The sequence below is a fragment of the Linepithema humile genome, chromosome 5 (assembly GCF_040581485.1).
Source record: "Linepithema humile isolate Giens D197 chromosome 5, Lhum_UNIL_v1.0, whole genome shotgun sequence".
NCBI lineage: Eukaryota > Metazoa > Arthropoda > Insecta > Hymenoptera > Formicidae > Linepithema > Linepithema humile.
Genome location: NC_090132.1, coordinates 6,747,756 through 6,766,162, shown reverse-complemented (window position 1 = coordinate 6,766,162; position 18,407 = coordinate 6,747,756). Strand labels below are relative to the sequence as shown.

At 34.3% G+C, this 18,407-nt stretch overlaps 2 protein-coding genes across 13 annotated transcripts in view; one reads left to right on the top strand and one right to left on the bottom strand.

Annotated features, from left to right (window-relative positions):
• Positions 1 to 18,407, bottom strand: part of Fife (regulating synaptic membrane exocytosis protein fife) — a 158,744-nt gene that overhangs the window by 26,097 nt on the left and 114,240 nt on the right. For all 9 annotated transcript variants that reach the window (XR_010890512.1, XR_010890514.1, XR_010890513.1 and 6 more), the window contains exons 13-15: positions 11,117 to 11,229; positions 10,925 to 10,989; positions 9,866 to 9,924 (exon numbers count right to left, since the gene is read on the bottom strand). Coding sequence is in view for 5 of the 9 variants with exons in the window: in XM_067356282.1 (XP_067212383.1) it covers positions 9,866 to 9,924; positions 10,925 to 10,989; positions 11,117 to 11,229 (237 nt within the window). In the remaining 4 variants the exon portion in view is untranslated. The remainder of the gene's footprint in view (positions 1 to 9,865; positions 9,925 to 10,924; positions 10,990 to 11,116; positions 11,230 to 18,407) is intronic.
• Ccdc56 (Coiled-coil domain containing 56) overlaps positions 3,151 to 18,407 on the top strand; it is a 144,782-nt gene continuing 129,525 nt past the window's right edge. For 3 of the 4 annotated variants that reach the window (XM_067356327.1, XM_067356326.1, XM_067356324.1), the window contains exon 1: positions 3,747 to 3,902. The gene's annotated coding sequence lies outside the window, so the exon portion shown is untranslated. Of the gene's footprint in view, positions 3,469 to 3,729; positions 3,903 to 18,407 lie in introns of those variants that run through there. The other variant, XM_067356325.1, reaches the window with a different exon arrangement.

The following is an 18,407-nucleotide window of genomic DNA, read 5'->3' as shown; positions in this document are numbered from 1 at the left end:
ATATGCATGTATATATATATATATGTATATATATATGTATAGTATAAAGAAACGTAGAGATGACATTGAGTATGTACATACGTATGGGCGGAAAAGAGTGACGGAGTTACTTAGAGTAATGTAGAGTACAGAGACGGAGCAGAGTGTACAGAAACCCAGAGAGAGAGAGAGAGAGAAGTCTCGTGTAAGTCTCTCGTATATCGAGATGAATGAGAAAAGTAAGGATATCGTAAGAGACAGAAACAAGGGTGAAGGGGGCGAGAGAGAACAAAGGAAGAAGAGACGTCAACTGAGTGAGATCAAAAATAAGAGAGAAACGGAGAGGCGGAGAGCTGTGTAAGACAACGTAATGAGGAGAAAGACAGAGAGAGTGAGACAATGGGACGAAGATGGATATACATTTATACATATATATGGTCTTTCTCTGGCAGGGTAAATTACATAAAGAAAGATCGAGTGCCACAGCCTCCGTGTATGCATATAATCGAGCTTCTCCCGTGAGAATCTCCTTTTTTCACCGTTTCTCCTTTTCATTCATTTCTCGGCTTGGATACGGCATTTCAGCGAGAAGAACGAGCCTCATCATACGTGTTCAACATACAAATTATGTCGAGAAAATCTAGAACAGTGTCGGGCAGCTTTGCGAGGAGGAATTAAGAACCATCACACATGTAGAGTATTGTATTTTATTATCAATTTAAAAGCAAAATGCAACTTTATATAAATAATTTTTTCTTTCAAATATTATATTATAAATAGTTTCCTCAATCGAGCTTTTTTATTGAAAAATTGCAAAGCAAGACAAGAAACACAGCAATAAAACTAAAATCGATCATATCCGAGTTTCGAATGTATATTATATTATATTATTCAACAAATATTCTGATTTTACAAATATTTAAGCTCTGGATGTGCGTTAATGCAATATCCAATTAAAGTAAAAATCATATTGCAATAACAAACACATAACGTTTAATATACACATATATATATATATATATATATATATATATATTTTTTTTTTTTTTTTTTAATAATATATACGTATATATATTGTCTGATATTAAGGTACATGATATTAACATGGATAAAATTCGCTCGACACTATTCCATTCTTTTCGCACTTACGAAAAAGCAAAAACGTGGATTTGGAATAAAGTTTGAAGTCAAAGTGAGAAATTCGACACCAAGTGTTTCGCAACGGATCGCGTCCAGGCGATTTTAGTCCGCGCGAGATCAACAATGAAGCAAAAAAGAAAGGAGAACAGCAACGACACAACTCGCCCCAACTGACACTTTTCGCGTTGCGCGTTTATTTCGAATCTTGTTCTCGTTGCATGCGCGTGTCTATGGTACAGCGCGTCTTGCCTCTCTCACGCGAAACGAGAAGTGAAAAGCGTGACATTCGTTCTCTCTCACAAAAGCAACGGGCACGCTCGCGCTGTCTTTTCTTTTCGCCACCACGTACATCACGTCCTGGAGGATCCTGGAGAATGTGCGCGATCATCGCGAACGTCACTGTCATCCGATTTTATCGCTTTTAAGAGACTCAACGACGCATTATAGCGCTTTTCACGTAATTTTGAGCACGAATAATCTTTTGATATTGAACTTCTCTCGCTTCGTTAAAAAATGTCGATCACGCAAATATTTTTTAAACGCGATGAGATTTGCTTTACAAATTTTAAGTCCATTTACAAGGTATTCAATGTATAATATCAATAAATATTTGTTGCAATTATAGAGCTTGCGTTGCGAAAGATCAATAAACTTCATATTTAACTATATTAACTTTATGACTATCAAACATTATTACAATAGTTATAAAATTTACACGACCACCTATTATATTATTTTTTCCACACATTATATATATATTGTATATACTATTAATATACGATTTAATAAACAATATTATATAGAAATCTCTATACTTTAATTCAATAAGATTCAATTTTTATCTCCCTGTATCAGCAGAATTCTAACTGATATTCTTATTTGCTAGAGGCGTTTAGAATTCACGCTGTAATATTTAGAACAGATATGATCAATTTCGATTCCGAAGCCGCAACGCTTTTCTCTCTTTCTTGTCTCGCGAAGTGAGAGTGAGAAGTAGGAGTAGAAAGAGACAGACGCTGAAACGCCTCCCATCGATCGCTGCGCATAGAATCTATAATCGATCGATTGGAGGTACTTCAGCGTCTGCCTCCTTTTATTCCTTCTCCATTTCGCTTCGTGAAACAAAAAAGAGGAAGCGTTACGATTCCGGAGCCGAAGTTGACCATGCCTGATCTAGAATGAAATATCGACTTGTACACGTGAGCTCTATAAACTGCTAAACAGTAATGGTACACATGTTAGAAGCACCATTTCTTTATATTCATCTTGTTCTTCTCCAATTCCACCATCGACGAGATATACAAGGCGCGAAGGAAATTTTTAGTGTATTACATGTGAGAATTTTTGTTTCTTAACCTTATAAAACCGCACAACTAAAGTGTTCTGATTTAATCAATGAACCTTGCTGATTTTGGAAAGAATATTGTTACTTTAGATATTTTGCAAGATTATTTCAACACTTTTTCTTATATATCTAGATTTACCTGTACTTTATAATACTGCCTCTTCCTTTTTAATAAAGATTGACTATAAAATCAACAAAATATTGGAGCGAAAGACTTCAGAGTACTCAGTGAATCAAAATGCATATCAAATAACAACTGTTATAGATAAATTAAATTTTATTAAATTGTATGATAGAAAAAATTGAATAATTTATTTTCGAGGATATTTTCAGAATGCGCTATGAAAGGTGAAAATCTATAATAAATGTTATAAAATATATTGAGCAGCGTAGTTATTTTCGTAAAATAAAATACAAAATTTTTCATATTACACGGAAGCGCAAAATTAAACAATTACGTGACTTAATTTTATATCGTCATTTTATGCATCATTAATTGCGAGAGGCAAATCTAAAATAATTCAATTTTTCATTGTAATGCAATTATTCTAACGATATTAATATTTTCATTATCATTGTAATAAGGCGCCGCATCGTTAAAAAACTTTCCCGCGCTGTGCGAAGTTAGATACATGAAGCGATCATGTGAGCAAATTTGGAAACTGCCAGTCATTCAGTCAGTTCGTTGTCGTGCGTCGCCGGTGATAATCGCTCGAGATTTTCGCGTTCTTTTGTCTATTCCGGACAATTTCGCGTACGAATAAAGTCGGGAGTGTTAAATTCAATGATAAATAGTGTCGGTGAATAGTGTCGTCTTTCTGATTGTGCTTGTGATTGTCATATTTCGATAGCTAGTGTCCGTTGCTTCATACGCACCGAGTTCTTGTTTGTTAGAAGACGCCATGTTTATCATGTACATTTGCAGTATTTCGCGTACGTCTTTATCTGGCATTGAAAGCATCGAAAAGCATCGAGAGACTACTATGATAGATTGATTGACACAGGTAACCTCTAATCTAAAAAAAGCTCGTGTAAAACTGTTGTTCGTGATCACGAATTTCCAGTTTTCGGAAGCAAAACTCGTTTCGACGAATTCGACGAGACGAGTAATTCTATGGATGTTTTAATACATTTATCCGCTCAGATGCAATTACACGCATATGATCGTAATGAGTATCGATTACGTTTATTTCGGTTGACGTTATTTGCGATCGAATCTACGGATTATCGTTTTTATATTTTAATTAATTGAATATATTTTTCAGCACCTGTGACTGCTATCAGTGATATGCTATCGTATTGCCCTTTCGAAATACGTCTGTTTTGCGAGTGATCAAATGCATTGGGAAACGTTGAAGCATCAAACATTTGAGCATCGGAGAGTCAAGGTAATGGATTGATAGACAGGATTCCTGCTGTCCATGACGTTCAAGCAACGGTGAGTGTTCCTATTCTATTTGTTGCTTCTCTGTGACTTTTTGTGTTGCACAATGTGGAATTTGCTCGATGACTAGCGTGGGAGAAAAAATATTATCTTTTCTTTGATTCCATATTTGTTTATGGCCAATATAAATAACAAAAAATAAGATTTATTAGATTTCTCTATTATCAGAAATTGTTAAAAAAAAATAGAAAAATTTAAACATAATAGGCAGTGTATAGTAAGAATCTATTATTATCATGTTTTGCAGAAAATGCAGATAACATTATTAATTTCATCAACGTATAATCAACAAAGTTCATTGATTTTGGCATTGCACTTCTTAATATTTCTGACTATTCTGATAAATTATTTGATGGCATGCACATAGTGCAACGCTATTTTTTCACAAGATTCAGATAAAAGAAAGATATATTTGAAAGATTTAGAAAGCTCTGTCCTAACGATTGAAAGCATCTAATTCTAAGCATGATTTCTTATTTAATAATTGTATTTACAACATATAATTTTGCCTAAACATATCCGATAAATCTACATGGATATCATTTTATCCTTTAACATTCATAAAGGTAGAAATTTGTATGTGTTCAAGCAAAAAATGCATATACCTGATACTTAAACGTTACTTTAAATAATTATGCGATTGTAGCATATTATATATGTTGCATATTGTATTGAGATATGCAATTATAATTTTTTTAACGCAAAATCTATTTATTTAATGTAAATTATTTTCTATTCTATTATTCTAGAAAGTAAAATGACTTTTATTATGTAAAAATTTACAGATAAAGTGATATAAATATAATATACGAGAAAATTATAAATTTTAAAGTTAAAAAACATAGTGTTTAAAATATCTTAAGAGTCATATAGACGTAGATACTTTGTGCTTGTAAGAATAAAGATCACTGAATTGAGTTGTCATGCTATCTTTCTGTTAGCATTATAAATGACATTGTGCATCAGATATATGCGTCTTGTGCTGGAACGAGTTTCATATTCTATAGATATCTATTGGTCCAACTGTAAAAATCTCTTGCGAGAGATACAGTGGTCCATAACAAAGTTCTAGTCTTTAGATCAAGTAATATTTACATAGCCAATCAAAATGATTGACTTGATGTGTCGTGTGATATATTTAGCTAGGCATATCCTTAAATTATTTGTTACAAGTGATGCAGCAAAGTCAAAATCTGAACAAGTCTAGTTTTTAGTACTGATAGTAGAGCCTTTTCCTAAAATTTGTTTGAAGATGTAAAAGCAATAATCATCTTACAATTAATCGTCCACGCTAATGCGATAAAGCAGAAGTTAAAAATAAATATACCTATTTTTTCAATTCTTAACAGTAAACATTTATAAAATTAACTAAGTCAGCTTTTGACTTAACAGCATTATTTATATTAAGTTACTCAATTCTCGGTGTAAGTATTTTATCAAAACACCTAATATACACCTATAAGAGAGACTGCGCTAAAATACTAGACCCAGTGTCTTCCTGTGTCCCGCGCTTTACAATCGCTTCTATGTCTCAAAGCTCATGTTTATATCTAGAAGCCGTGTGAGTTTCTGTTTTCGTTCGCTCGTTGTCTCGAGAAAAACAATGAATCTGGGAATAAGAATAACCTTGACGGTTTATATAGATCCATTTGAAAACATTGATTTAACTTTGAAGTTTCTGAAATCATATCTAGTGTTCCCTTCGAAACAATTTAGCTTTCGTTACTATTACTTTTTTTATTTGCCAATACTTTCAAAGGTAAGTCTATCCTTTATTTTGATATGATAATTTCAGTATACTATTAAATATAGAAATATTACTGTATAAAATTTATATTTATAAAAATTATAATATCTAATTAAATAATCTTTTTTAAATTAATAATATTATAATTAATAATATTTAATTAAATAATCTTTTTTAAATTAATAATATTAATAAAATATATTTTATGAGAAAACAAAAAATAATTATCTAAAAGTAAACGCTTTTCACAAAATTCAACAATCATAATTTAGCATGTTTAATTTACATGCATACAATATAACATCAAACATTTATTTTCAATAGCGTTAAAATGTGAATTCAAGCAAGTATTTAAAAAGTTAGATTACTCGTGTTCCCAGACTTCGCGACTGATGCTAATTTTTCGCGAAAACGGATAATTTTCGTAAAAAAATCCTTGGAGGTGACACGAGCAACGCGCTGCTCACACGGCGATTCTCTACGATTGATTGTACGAAAGCTTTTCTCTTTCTTGAGACAGAAATCGGTTGCGGTGTCGCGTAGATGTTTCTTTCTTACATGTGCGAAACCGACGGACGGAGGTGTTCACAATTAATCGATGCAATTACACACCTAGCCGATTCGCATGTCACATTCTATTGCAATAATTAATCGGGAGGATCGACTGAATAGTATCGGAATGAGCTGACGACGCATCAGTAAACGATTGAATTAACGGCTACGCGTAATGCAATGTTCGCGGACCGTTTCTAGCGCTAATAGATTAAATTATTCCGAAGCACGACAGCTCTCAGTACCGTCCAAAATTCTGTGTGTTAATGATGTTTGGAAAAACGAAGAAAATGAGCGAAACAGCTCGTAGCTTTGAATATTCCGGAATTCCGAATCTAGTCACCAATGATATAAATTAAAATATAGATTTCCTTAATTTATTTGCACGGACAAAATATTCCCATTACGTTTAATTTTACAATATATTACACATATATGTTTTTAGAAATAATAAAATACTACAATATTAATATTTATAATAATAATTGCCTATAATGGCAAGAACAATGAGATATACGAGATTCTATATTTGCATTTGTCTTTTGTACAAGATATCAAATTTGCATTTTTTTGTAATTGTTATAAAACACATTTATTTTCACTACTTTTCATTAAGTAACTAAATAGTAGTCTTTTCTCAATTTTCATATTTTTCTGTAAATATTCTCTGAGATATTTGAAGTATATAAAAGTAAGGAACACCCCCGCAATTACATCGAAGAAAACGAAGCGGCGTACACCGTAACGCGCATTTCTGTTAGTGATTGTACGAGTGCTGCTGTATGGCCTAAAGGGATCGTATACAACGTGCTAATAAATTTAATATACTCTCAAGTTGCGTCGGCAAACCTTACTCAGCAGGTAGAAACCAGTGCCGTCAGTGATATTCGAAATTTCTTATATTTTCACGTTTAAAGAGTGAGATAAACATTACAATTTGACATAAAACTGTAAATAAATTGAAATTGACATTAATGTTTTATTTGTATGCTTTATCTTTTTTGTTTGTTAATAATTACATTTGTACATCTGTCTTAGATTCATGTCTTTAAAAATGTGCAATTTTTATTTTTGAAATGTCAAATATTACGCGAACGTTTATCTTCTCAGCGATGTATTTTATTTACTTTACGAATATATATTTATTCCGCGAGAATATGAATTCATATACCTCTTGCCAATACTACCGCGTAAAAACGTTCGAATTTAATAGTTTTAAACGCGCACGGTCTGGCACGTAATATTCAATGCATGAATATGATTCAATGGAATAATTGCGAGATGCACATAGCACATTTTTTTTCAAAAATATGTTATGCATACAGTTAGAGCATTAAAACGGGTTGGACCGATACTATCGATTAAAAAGCGCCAATAGCCCTGTAGCTATCATACAAAATGTTTGAACGGCGTGTTATCGGATATTCACGGCACTGGTTGAACCTGTAAATCGCGAGTGTTGTTTTTTTTCACTAGTTACAACACAGTCTTGTCCTCAAATTTCATCTGATAGATAGTTCGAGGATATTTTTATAGCTGCTAAGCGAGTGATAAGAAATTCCATTAATAATTTCACCCATTCGTGCTAAAACCCTCGGGTTTGATAGGATATTCATCGGAGTATTCGCGAGCGTTTTAAAAAATAGTGAAAATGGAAAATAAAAAAGAGACAGAATTAAAGTAGTTAGCAGTAAATTCTTCGTAAATCACGCGGGCGGTCATGACGACTATAGTTTTTTGCAGGAAAATAAATTTACCGGCCGTAAAATTTCGACTTTTGAAATATTAAATTGCAAAAATGCGACGAGAATACATTTTTTATCATTTTTTGAATAATTTGTTATTCGTTATTAAAATATATTTTGATATTTGTTAATTCTTTGAAAAATGATTCAAAAATATATATAATTAAAATAAATAAATGATATAATAAACGCTTGCACGTTTAATAATAATAGTAATAATGAAAATTTTATATCACGGTTTTTATTCATGTGAAATTTTTGAATGTTTTTGCTATTGCTTTCTTCCGATTAATATCGTACAAAACACGAGTGTGTTTTGTGTTTTTTCCTATTTTTTTTAAATTTAGAAAACGACAATAGCTTTCACTACATTCTTTCTTTTTTCACCACGAATCCTAAAATCACACAAGTAAATTGTTGCTACATATTAAAAATTACTATCTTGCTACAGATCAACCGAGCTGGATTTCACCTTGCAGTTTTTTTCTTCTAAAATAACCTAATTTTTTTCAAAACACGTTTGTGAGAGTTATTTTCCACGTAGTCCTCGATTATCTCCGACAGATTTATTTTTCTCCGTCGACGCAATCTTCACAATTTATTCGAAGCGACTGCGACAACGCGAACGATATGCTCGTTTTGTTTTGCCAAGCAAAAAGAGACACCATGTTATAGTTCGTTACGTTCCATACATACAATATTTACATGTAGCAGTTTTCACGTACAATCACGTACAATCAGTAAAAATGTGCGACCGAATTGTGCCGCATCGTGTCTTACTTTAGAAACAAACTGGCTGAATTGCATGATTCAAGCAATTTTTGAGGAAATAATACTCGGTAAGAGTGCTCGACTTTCTCTTTCTTTTTTGTCAGCTTTTCTTAAGCACTGCCAACTAAATACTTAGATAAGATTGGCCATGAGAGTTTTACCGAAAGACAAAGAGGGAGAGGGAGGGAGAGAGAGAGAGAGGGGGGAGAGGGAGGGAGAGAGAGAGAGAAAGAGAGAGAATTTTAGGAACCAATTTAGCTGTTATCTACGAATCGACTATTCATGAGACTAAACGCGGACGGGGATAAACGAAATGATGCAGTTGATGGAAGTGAAGTTTCCTAATGTATAAAACATTTCCAAAAATATAAATAAAAGATTAGATTGTCTTATGTTTATCAGAGAAACAGCACAGTCATTGTGTGCTGTATCCATATTAGTATCAATATTGCGATTAAATTTCATGTTAATAAAAATGTGCGTAGATGTTAAAATTTTAATTCGCGGATGTAATTGCCAGAATTAGAGATGCAGACAATAAGGATTATCTTATCACGTACAAAGAAAAATGTAAATTACGAAAAATCTAAATTGTGGAAATAGACAGTTGAACGAAACGTAAATCAGTCTTACTGCGGAACGCCGTGCTTGAAGTTGATCTGTGGGCATTCCGATCGCGGTCACAGGAACTCTTTTATGAATTGTGCGCGTGATACTTTTGACACACACGCTTGCGGCACATAACGTAGCTTGCTCATTTTAACCGAGTTGCACGTTGACGTGGAAAGCCGCAATCTCACGCACTCGTCCACAATGTCACATGTCACGCCTGTCTGTACATCCGTCGCTTACACGTGTGTACAATCAGTACGTGTCGTGTACGACCAGTGAATTACACGTATATATTATGTACAAAAGCAAAGAGTACGACGCGAGAGGACGCCTTTCCTTTCTTCGCGCGTTCGGCTGCTCCTCTGCGTTTTTCCCTTTCTTTTCCTTAAAACGCTCTTATTCTCGGCTTATAAGCGTGCTTATCCCCGAGTCTGTGTATGCATCGTGTACATCGTGTAGGGTAATGAGAGAAAGAGAGAAAGAGAGAGACGGTCAATGTGTGTAAGTGTCAATTTATCAACTCGTTATACCGGCGTCTTTGGCAGTTTCCTGCGCGTCGGCGACGAGGGCGTTTTGTCCGTTTCGGTTTCTGCAAAAATATTTCAAAATTGTTATATATATTTTTGTCGTATCAGTTACGTATTTGTACAATATGACGTTTTTCCGCAATCGTTTTTCTGCAACGATTAAGACGGCGGGCTATGAGAATGTTTCTTAAGAGTCGTTTTCTCAGGTGCAAGTATAAATATTGAAAAAATGGACGTTGAAAGCAAGCTGCCTATTGAGTCTAGGATTTACAGTGAAATCCTGGTTATGTAAATCTCAATTTTGATTTTTAATATCAGATTATTTTTAAAAAATCACGCATTGAATGCACACGCAAAACCCCATTCAAATATATCGCGTTGAAATATAACGATTCGTTCAGCAAATATTCAGGGATACAGAAATACATGTTTCGCGAGTATTTTCGAGGTCAAAACGAAACCGTGTCAGCGGTCAGAGGTCATTCTCGCGATGTCCCGGAATATATCTCGGGACTTTTATCCAATTTATAAAAAGCTATCGCATACTAGTTGGAGGCACTTATTTCCAGAATGACATGTGTCAAACCTACACGCGCCTGACCATCTCTTGCGCTTTTTTTTCTTTAACAGTGATCTATTTTCTCAGTGAGCGTTCTTCGCTACTGACCTCGACCTCATTCAATCGATTAGATTGCAATTAGATTGTTACAGAACTTATTGTTATCATGTTATAAACGATCGGTGAAAAACACGCACGTTTTATCCGGTCTTGAATGTATCAAGGCTTTTCGTAAAAATCGTATTTGGAGCGTGATAATTGATAAGCGGAGTTTCGATAGCCACTTTATAGAAATTGCAACGTTTTTATTTGTGTTAACTTTGACTCTGGCTTTCAATACATTATTTGTATATTATTTATGTAATTTAAAATTGACGTTAAGTAAATTTGGTATAAATGTTCGGAAATTGCAATAGGAGTTACGTTCCCACAAGCTTGAGTTAGGAAACTTCAGGTTATTGAATAGATTAGTGTATACTTTAGCAAGTTCTGTTGATACTCACCCATCAGCAAGTTCAAATTTGTCGGAGTTTTTCCGGATTGCGGATCGTCTAGCAAGTCTCCGGTGCTGTTTTGCGAGGACGCCATAGAAATCGGTCGTCGGGAAACACAAGGCGGATACAGAGAATCGATTTGTTGTTAGGTTCTGTTCACGATTGTCTTACGATAATATTACTATGTGTGCATTGACTTACATATCGGTCGCATGTTCCACCACCAGTTCCGCCACGTCGTCGGTCCGCTCGATTATCTGCTGCACCTCTTCGAAGCTCCGATCGATCAGAGATACTCCGGACCATTCCAGCACCTAGATAGATATTTTATACGATGTGTTATTTTTAAAAGAATCAAATAAGCAACATTATTTAATAATGTAAAATATTAATGCAGAGAAATATGAGAATAATATTATTTTTGCGCATTAACAGTTCCCAAAATCATTATGGTTGCATATAAATTATTATTTGAGGTATCATTGTTAATTGTTATTACTATAAATATGTTTATTTACACGCGGAACGTGTTATAATGCCTACATACGCAAGATATCTCGAAATAGCAATTTTTAAATCCGCTTTTGGTCTCGAAATATTGCGAAATGATTTATCTCGTGTGCAAAAGATAGGAGTTAGGATGGAATCCCCAGCGGTTCGAGATCGGAGGTGGTCTCGGTGGTGAAATTAATGTCAAGTCGCGTCTTAGGGATGGTAACAGGACCGAATTGCAATCGGTCGTGAAGCACCCGGTCCCGTCGGCTCTTTAAGTACTTTAATTACTTTAATTACTTGAGCGGATTGCCGTGAAGGGGAGGGGAGAAGACGGGCGATGAGTCTGCCATCGAGAGAGGTAACTTACGATGGTAAGCTGCGAACTTTCGGGGATTCGTCGGTGCTAATCCTTAACGCTGCTCAGCCGAGGAGATGTTAAGATTAAGGCTACGTCCATCTTAACCCGATGGACGTCATTTATCACCGCGTAAGATGGAAGACCGCAAAAATTGAAACATGGCGATTAAATACGGCTCGGTTAACGGGGACGCGTGCTTGCCGTCGAGCGCAATCGATGAATTTAATAAATATGCTTCTCGAATAGTTTTCACAGGCATAAACTCGGATTAAGCGTATTTAACGACGTATCGCTTTCGTTGTCACTCGCGTGTCGCGTTTCTCATTTTGCAATGTGCAATGCGTATAGTAGCATTTCAATTTACTTTATACTCGACAAGGTGTTGCATCGGTTTAATTAACGAGAATCGAAATAAACGTCCGACCGGGATACTGTAATTATTTCGGCACTGCGTTGAAAACTCGCACGAGAGAAAAGCGAGAAACTCGTGTTTTCTCGGTTTTCTCACAATGAAACATTAATGTGCGGCGCTCGCAACAAAATATCGCGTATAACGTGCGTCGGCTGCTACTCAAACGTCGAATTGTGAAACTTGCGCAAGTGATTTCGTTCAAATTATGTAGCGTATATTTTATTACGCAGAATCTTAAAACGCTACTCACCGCCACGTTTGCTGTGGTAATGTCTAGAGCGGGTCTTTGAAGAACGTCATACGATCGGCGTTAATTACAGCGCCCGACGGCTTTCAATTAAACCGTGAGTGGAGTCAAATGCAAATCGTTATCTATCGAGAAAGAAAAAAAAAACCGCGCGATCGATACGGCACGGCTATTTTTCTTCCGTTAGAGTGAAAAGACATAAGAGCGAAAAGTCGCATTATAAGCGACTTTTGAAAATCAATTTATCACACATTATATTAAAATAAACTCTAGGCAGCGTTATATAACATATGTTTTCACGCCGATTCTCTACAATTTCACCGCGTTTTCTCTTGTACAACGATTACTTTGCAAACGCGACAGATACCGGAAGATATTAAACGCGCATAGTAGGTACGTGACGACACAGTCGATTAGTCATGTCCCCTTTGCACAATACATAGAAACATGCACCTCGAATATGAGTTAGCTCATGTACAATTCCACGTATGCACGTATTCTCATAAGTATCCCCGCGTCCCGGTACGAGCTCGTTCGTGCACAATTTTCTTTCACGGACAAACATTTATTGTTGTCGTCGTTGTTATATAGACAGAACAACTTGTATTCGAAAAGCCTGCAGCTCTGTGAAATGAATTTCCCGACCCCCTATGTGTGCTAGACCGGACTTTCGTGAAGGATTCACAGTCTTGTGCGGAAAGGACTTACAGCGAAAACGAGGAATGCGGGAAATTCGAGGGAGAAATATAATTTGGAATTCCGCTATATTTGTTGAAACGCAACAACGCGTACTATAATTATGCGGCGCTTGAATGTTTGAATGCTCGAGTTTTCTCGTCTACATTGAGAAATGTTTGCGATGAGAAGAAACTTTACATCGATACGGAAATATTTACTCGAGCGAGAGATGGAATGGTATTTCCGATTTTCCAGATGTTGTTGAACGGCTTTTGTTGCGCGCGCGAATCTCCGTGCCTTTGTATAATTCCGTGTACAATAAAAGGGCGTTTATAGAAGGGGAGAAACGATTTCATGCGCAGGTGGTACAATAAGGCACAATTTTTCATTTAATCAATTTCTTCACGTTATGTAAAAGCGATTTTTCGCTTCTTGTTCCGAAATGGTCTCGAAGCAATATTTATTGTATCTATCTATATATTTTACATATATTTCAATCGGAATCGTTCTATTTTTTAAAATTCCATTGCTGAATATATTTCCAATATAATTTCATTCGTTGTTATATTTTTGTTATTTTTTATCTATTCTTATTTTCTAATTTTTTAGCCGTACTATTAGTACTATTCCACGTTTTATCGTGTGAGCACTGTAATTTTCTCGAGTAATCTGAGCTTTCCACATTTTCCGTTTCTCGCAATCTCCTTGGTTAAGTTTTCTTTCGTTTCTTAAGATCATTCCTCGCGTTTTGATTATCAGACTTGCTTTAGTTCGCAATCACGTTTTCTCACGCACACGCGCACCATTTTCTATCTCGCTGCTTTCGAACGAGCTTCCCAGCTTTCACATTGTATATCCACGTAGATTTTTTTTCCTTCGCTGCTTCGAACCCTTATAAAGGGAGATTGTGGATGCGGTAACTGAATGCAGGAAATGACGCGTATGAAAGTGATCAGCCGCCGGTTCGCCGTTTCCGTAATCCTCGTTCATTGTATGATATATTGCATCGATCAACCAGAAAAAAAATCCAATATGCACCTGCAGGCGCGACACGGTGAAGAATATTCATGGAACATTGGCGGCGACACAATGCCACGAAGTTAACTAAAAAAGCGTTGTGCGATTTAAAAGCCGATCGATCCTCACAATCGGAACCTATCGTGGGTGGTTAAAATCCGCACAATCGGGACGCAGCATACGGGACCTGGGATATAAGCCACCGAATTGCGGTATTCGGAATGCGGGAACGGTAGCATTTATTACAGGAATTATAAAACAATTGGTTCAGAATTCGTTTTGTGTTTCCGTATCACGAAATTATTTCGATACGTGCTAAATGCTGTTTACTGCAATTGTAACAGTAATATAATAGTAAAATCATGTAAATTTACTGTATTATTTTATTTCATGTTTACAGATGTGAAGTTATCGTCATTGTAATAAATATTATTGGGTTGATCAGAATATTTCTTTGCATTTTTTTGTTTTTATTTTCATCGACAAATCCGAAGAAACTTTCTGGTCAACGCAATATTATATTAGATTAGGATGTATTATTTTTTATCATTTTCAAAGTATAAGCAGCTGCGTTTGAAAGATGCAACTGCATAAAAATCGACTTCTTTTGTTTTTCTTTTTAAGCCGACTTTATCACATTATCCCGTCGTTTATTTACGATGCACATGCCGTATTTCGCGCCATTTGGAAACATTATTTAAAGTAAGCGACACGCGCACGTTTCCCGTCGACTATTCAGCCCTTGAGAAATGCGTCTTCTTAGTTTCACGTCGTCCCGAAAATTTACAACATGCTATTTACTCCCAGGAGTGAAAGTGCGACGTTCAAGTTATAGGAAATCCATTTTGCGATGTTTGCGAGAAAGAGGAAAACATCATATTTTATTAAATTTTTTTCTGTATAATAATGCGAAAAAAATGCGTTTGCACAATGAGACAGGTATATAGAGCAAAGCTTAGGATTAATGTAGGTCCGTGTTAGTACACATAGAATTTTCGCGTGGAATAGGAAATATCGCGACGCGAGAATATACGAATATAAGCGAAGTGTGGAAATTTTAGCGCGAGTTGATGGAAATAAAATTTCGGGAATTACGTTACCAACATTTTTACAGAGAAATGCTGTAACTAATGAGCAGCAATACATGTGCTGCAAATGTGATTTAACAGAATTCAACGCAATATTTCACAGAGGAACATACTAGATATAAAACGCAAAATGTTTGTAAATCTTCAATTTTGAAGTTTATTTTGCAAGGTAACCTTTTGATTAAAAGTTTTTTATTTAAAGAGCATTCAGCATGATGTTTTTTATTTGATTAACGGGATAAAAAGTTAATAAGATATTTATTTGATTAACAGATTAAAATGTGTGTGTGTGTGTGTGTGGGAATGCATATTGATATGATAACGTGAAAAATTTTCAATGCGTGCATTTATGAAACACACAGAATACACATAGACAGAATAGAATATTCATTCGGAATATATTAGTCTTAGAAGCGTTGTACGCGTTATAAATATTTTTTTAATTTTTATACTTTATCTCCGGCGTACGTTGATCGCATCTCTATGTCGTTCATTGCTTAATCAAAAGGTTACCTTGCAAAATAAACTCCAAAATTGAAGATTTACAAACATTTTGCGTTTTATATTTAGTATGTTCTTCTGCGAAATATTGCGTTGAATTCTGTTGAATTACATTTGCAGCACATGTATTGCTGCTCATGTTAGATTGCTTTGTATTTTCATTCATAAAAATTTGCATTATTATTGATGCGTTGCTGGTGTCGCGTAGGTATTACATAGCGTGACGTAAATATTTGTTCAATATTAGAATAACAAATAGAATGAAGATAACGCTTAATTTATCGTTAAATTAGATTCAGTTTTTGACAACAAAGTTCTGGTATTTTTTATTGAAAAATATATGAATGTAGTCATATATACTTTTAATATTACAAAACAAAGTGGCAGTTTTACTTTAAATTTACTTCACCTAACGCGATAAAATTTATTTTTCAAGCTTCGTCAAATAAAAATAAAAGGATTTTATTTGTCAAAATACACACCATTTATTCGATTCGTGACCGAGTTATGATTGATGAAATATTAAATCAGAACGGCGCATAATGTTAAAATCACATTGCTTTATTTCACACACACACATTTCAAGCCACTCTAAGTTATTTTAATCTTATTGACATTTAAATCGCTTTCCCAATTTCAATCTTTTAAGATAAGCTTTCAACTCGCATTTCATGTTCTCAAGTAATTAAAGTTATTAAATTTGATTTCTCAGTTTTTTTTTGCACAGCCTACATGATCTTTATTTGAAAAGCCGATTGTAAAATTTCTTTTATTTTATCTTAAGTAAAGGCTGTATTCGATATATGTAAAATATACTTTAAATAGTATATTATTTTTTCCACTAAATTGTTAATACGATTATACAATTTATTCATTTACGTTGGAAGTTACATAAATTATATTGTTAGCTCTTTTCACTTCTCTTCGCGGTTGTTTGGCATTGTAGAGTAATCTACGAATGAAACACGTACGCATATCACGCGCAAATCTACTCTGAAAGTATTGGTTGGTACTAAAAGTTCCTCGTACAGTTTATTGGGTCACGTCGCAGGTTAACAGCGTACTGCGTCCTCATTGACGTTAAATTTCATTTCCGACGTAAGCCGCGCGACGGCGACATTTACGTGACGTCAGGGGTAAACATCAGAACACGAGCAGTTGGAGGTTGGATTTGCTGTTCGATCGACTCGACGTCAAACTTTATTGTAATTAATTATTATTACGTGGGCGATCATCCATTAACCACGAATGTATGTATAATAATTCACTGCATAGATAGATAGGTGCATCATGACAACATGATGCAAGCTAAGAATAGGAAAGAGATTATAACATCATTCTTGATATGCGGTGCAAGATGCGAGATACGGATCGCAATAAGAACCAATTTTTACTTCAATTTGCTGATAAAAATTATACAGAAAATTATACAAAAAATTATACAAATTATACATTATATATATACGGGGGCGTTGCAATATAGTACGCAATATACGCTTCAGCGTAGCAAAATTTGGAGGGGCGCAAAATTGTAATAGACCCCGATAATTTTTCAAGTGTGTAAAAACCGCGTGGTGGCATGGCGTTTTTTTTTTTGCTTAGCGCTTGGAGCGCCCGAACCACTTCCAGCGTAGGGGCACTTTTCTGACGGTCGCAACGCCCCCGATCACAATATAATATAACAAAGCTTTAGAGGCTTAGATGAATAATACAATTATATTCCTTAATTTATCTAAAGTAAACTTGAGTATAATTTAAATTTAAAACTTATTACTCGCTACTTTTACTGAAGTAATATTGATTTTAAATTGGTTAAAGGATTATTACAAAGACATTCACAAATGTCTCATGAAATTCTTATTTCAGTCTTTTGATCAGGCTTTTCTTAAATTGCGCTTCAAAAACAATTGATATTTATTAGATAAAATATTTTGGATGTCATTGTAGTATAAATGTATTTGTATATTTTACAGATAAACCTTCGCGCTTCAAATCGCCATATATAAAGTTTAATGTGCGCAGTAATTATTTTATAAATATTAATTATTTCAAACACTAATCTGCATTTAGCTAGATATTTTAATACTTTTTAAGACATTAATAATACATTAAATCTATCGTAAATGTCCCAATTTCCAAAAATGTTTGAATAAAAGATAGTTTACTGTTTATTCCAAATTATGAAACAAGAATCATCCCTTGTGTTAAAAAAATCAAAATCTATTTTTGTTTAATTATATATTTATGCATGTATATATTATGTATGTATATATATATATATATATATACATATATGTATATGTGCAGTATACAATTAAAAATTTAATAACTTTGTTAAAAAAATTTTGTGATATTTATAATGCAATTTTATTATATTTTAATACCCTGAATAATAGTTGTTAGCTATATTAACGAATTATGAGTTAGTAAAAAAGCAACAGTTATATTTTTATTAATTTATGTATTGCAGAGGGCATTATTTAATTTTTTAATCATATGTTTAAGTTTTTGCACATTTCTAATAATTAAAGATATAACTACATGTGTATGATATTTAGATGTAATACGTACGCTTCAAATTGTCAAAAATTTTTGCAATTTTGTACGACAATGCATCTCTCTGGTCGCCCGTGACTTGTAAATTACATTTACCCAAAATAAATTCTTGAATAGACGCTACATCTCTAATGGAAAAT